At 39.2% G+C, this 11,271-nt stretch overlaps 1 protein-coding gene across 9 annotated transcripts in view; it reads left to right on the forward strand.

Moving 5' to 3' along the window:
• kdm2aa (lysine (K)-specific demethylase 2Aa) overlaps nucleotides 1–10,208 on the forward strand; it is a 31,215-nt gene extending 21,007 nt beyond the window's left edge. For 7 of the 9 annotated variants that reach the window (XM_087236281.1, XM_087236284.1, XM_087236283.1 and 4 more), the window contains 5 exons: nucleotides 1,955–3,111; nucleotides 4,568–4,731; nucleotides 6,386–6,532; nucleotides 6,610–6,825; nucleotides 9,109–10,208. In XM_087236281.1, coding sequence (XP_087092407.1) covers nucleotides 1,955–3,111; nucleotides 4,568–4,731; nucleotides 6,386–6,532; nucleotides 6,610–6,825; nucleotides 9,109–9,290 — 1,866 coding nt within the window. In that variant the 3' untranslated portion in view covers nucleotides 9,291–10,208. 9 annotated transcript variants of the gene reach the window in all.
• The last annotated feature ends 1,063 nt before the right edge of the window (nucleotides 10,209–11,271 follow it).

Below are 11,271 nucleotides of genomic sequence, written 5' to 3' on the forward strand. Positions count from 1 at the left end.
TATATTCGCGTGCTTGGCTGTACATTTATATTCGCATGCAGTTTAAAACTGAAAGCTTCTGAAAGCAGCAATCAGATTTTCTTAATCGCATATTGGGACCAATAGATGGCTGACAAAGAATTTCAGTATAGCACAAATTGATCACAGCACTTGCTCTTTATGTGCACAATGGTAGACAGAATAATCAAGCATTTGAGTAAGCGTGCATACCTTAATCAAATGTTACTTCTGTAAAAGTATAAAGTCCTCTCTTTAAACCTTTGTAGTTCTCTAAATAAACTTTTTACATCGGCATAAAAGAAAAATGTGTAAATGTATGCTGACAATCATCAACATGAGTTAAATGCATCTCAAAATGAAGAACGCAATTTAAAATACTGTGTTTTATATCCATTGTGGGACACTGTGGCAGGGGTAATGCATAGCCATTCATTTGTGTGATTGTTACTCGTTACAGTGCACTGGGGAAAAAAGCTTTCATTTATCCAATTTATAAAAATTAAGTTAATGCTTCACATCTAAATTTCATCACTTAACCCAATGAAAACATAATTTGCCTTAATATTTTCTATCTTCATGAGAACAATTTTATATAACCTGGTACAAAGCATATTTGTCTTGTTGAAAGTCAATTTATTTGCATTCTCTTTTTGTTCTAAACATATACCTTTAATCAAAACACCTTTAAAGATGTACCTGTAATCAAAACAACAATTCCCATAAAATGTTCATTCATCAAATTTAAAAAAATTTAGGGTAATGGTTTTATATCTAAATTTGACCACTTGAGCCAATGAAAAATAAATAATTTTCCTTAAACAATTTTTTTAAGTCCATGAAAGAACAAAGCATATTGAGTTGGTTAAATATGCATTCACTGGCCTGTACGAGTAACCATAACATTTTACATTGATCAAAACAAATATTTTTAGTTAAGCTCTTAATCCAAATATTTGTATATTTTTTAAACTTAAAATATATTACTTGAAAATAAAGCAAATAATATTAAACCGAAATGAAAGAAAAAAATTTAATTGGATGTAGTACTGCCTGAAATTCTTCGCGTGATTGGTCAACCGATTTTATCAGGTTTCTGAGATGGTGCTGATTTCTCCATTTTAAAATCACTTTTTATTCTGCCACATTTATTATTATTTTGTTTTGAGATGTAGTGTAGTAAACATTTCCTAAAATTAAAACATTCACAAGTACAGAAATATACAATTTGTATTGTAGTGAAGTAGAAATAATAGTTTCAATGATTTCCTGTCCACCACTCTATAGTCACACCACATCCCACCAATAGGCCTTGGTGTTATTTGTAATACTAATTCTGTTGCAGAATGATTTATTTATCATGGTGTCCACAGCGTCCTAAATTTCTAAAACTAAATCCTAAATGCACTGAAATATGTTGTTGTAGGTCTTAAATACTTTTAAACAGGTCTTAATTTTCCTGTTCATGTAAAGCTACCCAATCGGTACAACCAACAATCCATCTAAAAAAAAAAGTTTAACAAATTTAAAGTTCTCTGAAAAGTAAATTTTTTAAAGTTTAAATTTACCAATGTGGTTTAATTATCTTCCTTACAATACATTTGTTTAAAAGTTATACATGTAGTTATGCATTAATGTATGTTGTAAATAAATTTTGTTCATTGTAGTTTTAAAACTTGTCTTTTTTTAGAGATAATTACAGGTATCACAGGTAAGGTAATGTATACCTATATTTTGACGTTATTTAAAATGTTTGGCTAAGAAAAAACTGAATTTTAATTTTAATGGGGCAAGTTAAAAAATTCCACTGGCCATTACAAAAAATACTTAGTGTTTTGACTGGTAAAACTTTCTGGTTGACTTCTCTATTTTTATCTGAAAGTGTGAGGCAGCTTTTGTGTAACTTTGTGTCACTAATTATTTACTTAATTTCTCTCTCCAATATTCTTGTTTTCAGAAGCGCAAGTCTTCATCTCTTGATCCCCGCGTGGCTAAAATCTACCGGAGACATGGGATGGAGCACGACGATGATTCAGGCAGCGATGATGACGGAGACAGTGGCAGGATGTCTTCAGTGCGCAGCGGCGGCGGCGTCTCCTCATCTCGCAGAGGTTATGGAGCCAGCAGGCGAGGCGTTTGGAGAGGCTCCTCGCAGCGGGGCCCTCGAGGGGGCGGAAGCCTGTCCTCAAGTTCCCTCAAAATGAGGAGAGGACTCGGAGCAAGAGGAGAGAGAGGAGGTCGGGTGAGGTTGCGAGGAGGATCGCAGATGAGGAGACGGCGGTATGAAACTGATGATGATGATGATGACGATGATGATGATGATGATGACGACGACGATGATGATGACGAGGATGAGGATGATGAGGATGACAGCGAAGAAGACAGGCATGTGAGCCGGTCAGAGAAGGAGCATCGTTCCAGGAGACGAAGACGAAGAGGTGATGATTACGATGATGATGAGGACGAGGATGACGATGATGAGGAGGACAGCGAAGAACAGGACTATGAGGGAGAGGACGATGAAATGGAGGACTTGGATGATGGAGGAGATGAAGATGATGAGGATGGAGAAAACCAATCAGACTCTGATCCTGATCCACCAGTTTTGCTCGTCTCAGACTTGAACGATGACCTGCTGAACGATTCCTACCTGACCGTGACCCTCCATCGGCCGCCGAAGGCCAAACGTGACCCTGGCTCAATTGTCCCTAAACTAGAGGCGGCGATGTCCCCCCGCACGGGTGGCAGTTCTGGCTTCATGCAGCGAAAAACTCTTCCCAAAGCGCGGCCCAAGACCAGCAGCTCCACCCCTGCTGGAAACGGCCTCTCTCAGGCTAAAAGCGGCCGTCCCACGAGGCGAAGCTCCAACCAAGATGGCAGAGAGAGAGACACGGCGTCGCCCTCCTCCATGTCGTCTCGCTCCTCTGTTTCTCCACCTCCTCCTCCTCCAGCTGTCACCTCTTCTTCCTCTCCTTCCCTTCTCTCACATCCTTCATTCCGTGATGCAGGAAACGAGCTCGGCTGTGAAAAGGACATTTGGGTGTCTGTGTTTCGTTACCTGGATCGGACAGATTTGGCTGTGTGCATGAGAGTCTGCAAGGCTTGGTTTAAATGGTAAGTGCAGCACACAGTTGAGGACTACATGTAACCTAAATTGATTTTTTTTTTTTTTAATTACTCCCTGGTGTTTTTATATTATTTTAAGATACACATTTTGACTAAACTAAAGGCCTGTTCACACTTGGGCTTCAGAATTATTCATACTTGGCTCTATTATGATTTTTTTTTTGGTGTAATGCATCTCAAAATTCTGTGATTGAGCAGCACCACATGGTTTTTCACTGAAAATGCAGAACTTTTTTTTGTTTTGGGCATTAATCCATTAATGCTGATCCACACAAACTAATATCTGTGAGTTTGCTTCTCTTGTTCACCTTACTTTACATGCACAAAATATGCAGAGAAATTTTCTAATTCTAATTAGTTCTGGAAAAAGTCATGGGTAACACTTTACAATAGGGTTCATTAGATAATGCATTTACTAACATCAACTAATCACGAACAACACTTGTACAGCATTTATTAATCATAATTGAACATTTACTAATGCATTATTAACATCCAAGTCCATGCTTGTTAACATTAGTTAATGCACCATGAGTTAACATGAACTAACTATGAACAAATGTATTTTCGTTAACTAACATGAACAAATACAGTAGTAGATGTATGGTTTATTTTTTGGTCATGTTAGTAAATGCATTAAATAACATTAACTAATGAACCTTATTGTAAAGTGTGACCAAGTTATGTTTACATGCATATCAGAAATTTGCTCTCATATTTTAAAGCCGCCTTCCACTGCACAACACATTCAGACAGGACTGTCGGTATACACCCCCTTGTGGCAGTCACAATAAATTTTCAGTTTTGTAGTGCACCATGAGAGAGAAGATGATTCACGTGTCCGAAATAAAGGAGTGTAAGAGCAAGAGCCTTTACTCTTCATTCATTCACCATGGTTGAATGAAAGAATACTAGAAACTCAGAAATCACTATACATTGAAGGCAATGTAACATTTAAAAAGTCATATTTTTAATTTCTTATTTATGAATAGAAATGTTTTTTTTTTAATGTAATCTTTTTTCTGATTCCAAAAAATAACAAAAAACTACTATTTCTCATGTCGCAAACACGAACCTACTTGGAAACACTAAAATACATCACATCCATACGGTGTAGGCCAGTGGTGGGCAAACTTTTTAGACCCGAGGCCCACATCGAGTTTTGCAAACCAAGTGAAGGGCCACTTGTCAAATTCTTTGAAAAATAACTTTTATTAATAGTGGCAGTGTGCATGGAATATGTAATATCGGACAGAAACGTCACGTGTAATTGTTTACAATGTCACTGAGGATCTTTTAACAAAAGACACCTTTGCATTGGTTTCTGCAAGGTTGATGTTTTTTAGTTGTAATTTTGGACTTTTGCAGGCCGGGATCTTTAGTTAATGTGATCTTTATAGTGATCTTAATTATTAACAATACTTCTGTGTTACTCCTGCTGTAGGTGTTGTGATAAACGCTTATGGACACGGATAGATCTGAGTCGCTGTCGGGCTCTCAGTCCTCAGGCTGTGACGGCTATCATTAAACTACAACCTGTGACCCTTGACCTCTCCTGGACACCTGTGTCAAAGAAACAGCTGGCCTGGCTCATTCATCACCTCCCAAGTACAGTTTATACACTTATCAGCCTTTCAGTCTTGATCTTTTCAGAGAACAGCTAAAACAGAACAGTGAAATCTATTTAAAATGTTTGTCTTATGGGTCGGTACGGGTCACCTTTATCAGGCTTGTGTTTCCACCACAAAGGGTACCCTTTTTGGTGGGCATGGTGTACGACAAAGTTTAAGTCGACGTCATGCTCGCTCAAATGAATGTCTACAGTAAGGCTGTACGGGTCGTTTACATATCATATGAGAAGCACTTCTCACAAAACAGATGCTCTATACACATAAATGCTTGTTTATGAATGTTTATAACTAACTTTTCTATGAACAGGAGTTGATTATAACTGCAGATCAATGACAAAATAGGCTACTGTAACGTCTGTAATTATATAACATAAATGCATAAATGCAACATATATGAACACATACAGACCCTTACAGTCTCCGATATATTATTAATTACAGAAAAACTACATACATTATACATTTAGTACTTATTTGAGTTTAAAAAACACACGCAATATAGCCCACAGTCAAACCTCTCATCTGTGTCTGTAATCTTCACCAGCACATGCAAACTCTGTTAGAGAATAATTTTGTCATTTCAAGTTCATAATAGTCCAAAAGGCAAAAACAATCATGGCGGTTTGTTCATGATTCAGGTTGTTAAACACTTGCTCCTGTGTTTTGCCGGGTTTTTCCTTTTTCCCGCGCTTCACTCTCGCGCTTGTCCTTTTCTTTCTGAATAGATCAGATGACGGAGACACTTCAACAACGTTACGCAATATCATCATCAGCTCAAGAACTTTGTTAAATCAAATATAGATGCGATCGCGAGCTCCTGGAAGAATGCGAATACAGCTCGCACTTTTAGACGGGCTCGTAAACAATAACAGGACGCGGCAGATTTTGTTCTTCTTTGCATTGTGTCTGTTAATCCAGACGATGACACGGTTTGTTTGAGCCTGGGTCATCCATGGCTGGTTATTTTATGCATATAGTATATCCAATTTAATCTCTCGGCTGTGTATTAGAACATGGCAGATCCTTTGTTTACATTCTGTCTAGCTCCACGAGCTTGTGACGTATCTCTGTAACCAATCCGCGTTCGGCTGCGCGTGTAGCTCCACCTTTTGATACCCTTCCTCGTTTTTGGGACTGTTTCGAAAGGGTGCCGCAAAAGTGGTGCGGTTAGGTTCGGTACGCTTATTGACAGTGGAAACGGCCATAAAAGCGTACCAAACCGAACCGTACCATACCACTCAGTGGAAACGGGCCATTAGCGCAAATTGCCATTCTTTTGATCAACGATTAGAAGTTAATCTAATGAAGTAAGTTTTTGATTATTTTCAATCTAATTTTGACCGTTTGCTTTCTTGTTTGTAATGTCAGTCCATTACTGATGATGTCAGTTTGACAACAATATTCTTAACCACGCCCCTCTTACCATCAGTTTGCTTTGAGGGAATGACGTGCAGAAAATAAGCCCTGCCCCCTACTTAATATACAGTTTCAGTTGGAAGTACATCAGCACACTGAAAGAAAAGTCTTAGCAACTTAATTCACACTGGGCTAATAATGTAAACAATTATTCTTGTGTAAAACCTAAAACATCCTTTCACTCTCTCTCACTCTCTCTCTCTGTTTTCCTACAGGTTTAAAAGATCTAATAATGTCCGGTTGTTCTTCATTATGTGTGTCTGCATTAAGCTCGCCGAGCTGTCCGAGTTTGCGAACTCTTGACCTGTGTTGGGCTGTGGGCGTCAAAGACTCGCAGATAAAAGATCTTATTGTGCAGCCAGGTGAGGCACTCATAACTCTGTTAATTAAACTACATGTGCAATCTGAGCTGACGCTGAACTCTTCTGCTGTCCCGCAGGCAGTGAAAGTCGCAGTCGTCTCAGAAGTTTGGTCAGTCTGCGCTTGTCTGGTTTGGAATTGAGTGACGCTGTCATTAAGACGATGGTCCGACACATGCCTTCACTGCGCCAGTTAGATCTGTCCTACTGTCAGGGCCTCACAGACCAGTCTATCAACCTGCTCACTGCTACTGGATGCAACACTCGCAACACACTCAGACAGCTCAATCTTTCAGGTACTCTACATTTTCTTGAAACACTGTAATTTTTAATGCCTCAATATGTGTATTTAGGGATTCTGAGGCGCTGTGATTGGTCCTGCCAAAACAAGTCATGTCCCAGATGACTCAATGACTATGCCCTAAGCCATGTAATGTAGGAAGTGTATATTATTATTTAGTCTTTCAGCATTGATGACCAGTATTCAGTATTTTCTTTCTTTATTAAGTGTATTATTTGGGTATTTAAAAAGCACTTTGTTTTTGTTTCAGTATGGTCACTGCATCTTGTATGTTTAAACTTTCTTAAATTCAGTTTCAGATTAAAATAAAGACTAGTGAAGTTTTATATACACTCACCGGCCACTTTATTAGGTACACCGTACTAGTACCAGGTTGGACCCCCTTTTGCCTTCAGAACTGCCTTAATCCTTCGTGGCATAGATTCAACAAAGTACTGGAAATATTCCTCAGAGTTTGCTCTATACTGACATAATAAAAATAATAATTTAACGGAGTTGCTGCAGATTTATCGGCAGCACATCAATGATGCAAATCTCTGGTTCCACCACATCCCAATGGTGCTCTATTGGATTGAGATCTGGTGACCGTAGAGGCCATTTGAGTACAGTGAGCTCATTGTCATGTTCAGGAAACCAGTCTGAGATGATTTGCTCTTTATGACATTGCTTCAAGGTTGAAAGTCTTGTGCGTTCAGAGATGCTCTTCTGCAGACCTCAGTTGTAACGAGTGCTTATTTGAGTACCTGTTGCCTTTCTATCACCTCGAACCAGTCTGGTCGTTCTCCTCTGACCACTGGCATCAACAAGGCATTTGCTCCCACAGAACTGCCGCTCACTGGATATTTTCTCTTTTTCAGAACATTCTCTGTAAACCCTAGAGATTGTTGTGCATGAAAATCCCTGTAGATCAGCAGTTTCTGAAATACTCGGATCAGCCCATCTGGCACAAACAACCATGCCACATTCAAAGTCACTTAAATCCCCTTTCTTCTCCATTCTGATGCTCAGTTTGTACTGCAGCAGATCGTCTTGTCTACACTCCTAAATGCAAGGTGATGTTGCCATGTGATTGGCTGATTGGAAATTTGCATTACGAGCAGTTGACAGGTGTACCTAAAAAAAAAAGTGGCCGGTTAGTGTATTATAATGTAGATCAGTGTTTCTCAACCATGTTCCAGAAAGGCCACCAACACTGCATGTTATGGATGTCTTCTTTAGCCCCTTTCACACATACAGACCTTTCCGGAAAATTGACGGAATATATGTTCTTCTTAATGCCAACTGTGTAAATAATCATCGATGAGATGCTTATGATAAGCCATTGTTTGTTTACCTTCAAGCTTTGCGTGTGCCTGTGAAACAGCCTGTGAGCGCCTGCACACGTACATTATAAACATCTCGACATGCGAAAGTGATCCTGCGAAAGTTGTTCACAATATTGATCATCCACAGAGTTTGTAATTTAGTCAAATGTTTACAAATACAAGCGCAGCTGTTTAAAGCTCATTTGTGGTGAATGATGTCAGAATTTACCGGTATTTTGGAATGGATGTGTGAATGGTCACGTCCTCGCCTGTGTGAACAGCGCTTTTTTGAATATACCGGTAAAGTCGTTCCGGAAATTTTCCGTATATTTACCGGTATCACTGTGTGAAAGGGGCTATTGTCACACCCATTACAGATCTCTCAGTCTCTGCTAATGAGCTGATGATCTAAATCAGGTGTGTGTGATTAGGAGACATGGAAAATGTGCAGAGCTGGTGGTCCTCTTGGACAACTATTATAAAAATACAAAGGGTTTCATTTAGGAGTAGGATTTGAGTATGGGGATAGACTTTACAGTTTGTACCATACCTGCAAACACGCTCTTGTTTTTCCGGGAATCTGCCGTATTTCAGACCCATTTCCCCCCACCCTCCCGTTTTGTTATTTCTCCTGGAAAACTCCTGTAATTTCACCCTACCCTTGGTCCTCAGCTTTTTGGTACAGTCTGTAATAACCCTCAGGTCTCCAACTTTGATATAGAATCCGACTGAAACCCGGTGCATAGTACAGTTACTAACCAAGTTCTTAACTGTTATTCAGACAAACACATACCCCTCAAACACATTCAGACAAACACCCCCTCCTGGAATTTCAGAGACCAATGTTGGCAGGTGTTTGTACAGTATAAAAATCATTACGTCTATGAGAAGCCCCCATAAAGATAGCTTTCTGTGGGTGGGTGTGTGTGTGTTTGTGTGTTTGGGGTATTGACTTGTTTTGATCTTCTGTCCAGGTTGTAATAAGCTGTCAGATGGCTGTCTCTCATATATGAAGCGATTATCCGCTCTGGCTCTGTTGGATCTGCGGGGCTGCAAGAACGTGACCCGACATGGCTGCGAAAACTTCATCTCGGACCTGTCCTACTGCACCGTATTCTGCCTGACCGAGGACAAACTCATTCAGAGAGTATCCTAACTCGCCCACAAGCACACACACACACACATTTACATATATATACACACATATATATATACACACACACACAGCTCAGCTTAGCGAGCTCACGAGTGCTCCATCCCACTCAAACACAGGCACGTCTAGCCTGACTGAGAGGATGAGGCTGAGGAACATAGACGGACGGATCGCTGCTCTTCTAGACACAGCCGGAAAACAGGCTTATGTCCTGTGCTGGTGTGTCTTTAAGTCAAGGGGAGGATTTGATTTCCAGCACCCAGTCGAATCTGATTCAGAAACACCCAGCGTGTGGCTTTTCTTCTTCTCTGGACGTTCAGCCTAATCCAAAGTGAATTCTTCAGGAGAATCTGAACTGCGTCATCCAAGAAGGTTGGTTCTGGTCCAGATGCAGCCACTCGTGTGTTTGCCGTGGTATCAGTGCTAGGTAAGCTGTATAAAGGAAGAAAATGGCAGATCCTGATAGTTGTCATCCTCCACACTTGAGGGAATGTAGTGGCAGCAATGATAGTCACCCTGATGGTTCATTCATACTCTTAGAGACTCTTTTGTGTCTGAACACAGTTTTGGTGGTTCAATGGTTCTGAAAGTTCTGCTGTCTGACGCGAAACACACAAGTTTAAACTCAGTCACACCAAAACTGAGCTCACTCTTTCTTAGTTTTCTGTCATCTGATGGTTTGTTCTTCTGCTTGCTGTCATCTCTAACGGCTGGTTCATCTGCGTTCTCCTGTTCTGTCTAAACTCGCGGTTTAGGCTAAGTTGTTCCATTTACCCTGGGAAAGCTATAATTTAAGTGCAACTTGTAGCAACATGATAGCAATTATTTTCTGAGGACTTTTTAAAAATGGAAAAGTTGCTGTTCGGTTAGGGTTTTTTTTTTTTCATTAAAAAGCAGAAAAATAAAAAGTGGAAAGCAAAAGAGGTGTTTGAATTTTGCTTTCATTATTGGACGCTTCATCACTCTGTCTGTTAGTTTATGGGTTCATCAAATTTTGCAGTTTATTATACGTTATGCAAATGCCCGTGAAATCAAAACCAACCATATGACTTTGTTAGCTCACATTGCTTGTTTTGTGGTGAACAATTCATCTGTGCATGTCATTAAGAAAGAAAAAGTTTGTTCGTTCGTTCGTTCGTTAGTCCGTTCTTCGTACCTCGCTTAAATGATCTAAGATGATTTGGCAGATCCTGGATCTTTTAATCTTGATAACTGATCTCTCGCTAATTTGGTTCTTCAAACAAGTTTGCGAATCAGATTAGAATGTCTGGATAAACTGATCTGAGATCGCTGCGTGTGTTGTTAAGGACAGATCTATCGATCCTCGAAATCATGATCAGCAGTGCAACGATTGGCTGACGGCACAGCAGCGTAATGACATCATCTAATTAATATTCAATTATCCATGTGAGCAAAATTACATCAAATTAGCAGTAAACGGCTTGTTAAATATGATACGCAATAACCTTCCACATTTGTTGTGAGCTGCAGGCTTTACACTTTCATGTGTCAAGTGTGTATTTCAATGCAAATCAATGTATTTAGTTCTACATTTAGAAAATATTTTCTTTATTATAGTAGCCGTTTTTTAATCGGTGCAAAGAATAACTGGTTGTTTATAAAAGCATTTGGATATTGGTAAAGGCGTCTGCAACTTTTGTGAAGCATCAAATCACCGGCATATTAACTGTCAAAACATGTTTATGACTGCTGAAATGTATTATTGCTTTTAAAAAGTCACATATTGTGCATTTCTATTATACACAATTTGTACTAAAGCGATCTAAAAAGTTTATATCAGTATGTTTTCTCTTTGCACCACCAGGTGGCAGTCTTTGTACTTTCATTTCGAGGGTGCAGATTGCATACGTTTTATTAATATGTATAACTTAATTTATTTTATTAATGACTATAACTTTTTATATATATATATATGGTTAAAAATATGTACCATTTTCCCAAGTGTATATAACTACTACTGTAA

This window comes from Danio rerio, chromosome 1, assembly GCF_052040795.2.
Source record: "Danio rerio strain M-AB ecotype USA chromosome 1, GRCz13ab, whole genome shotgun sequence".
Taxonomy (NCBI): Eukaryota; Metazoa; Chordata; class Actinopteri; order Cypriniformes; family Danionidae; genus Danio; species Danio rerio.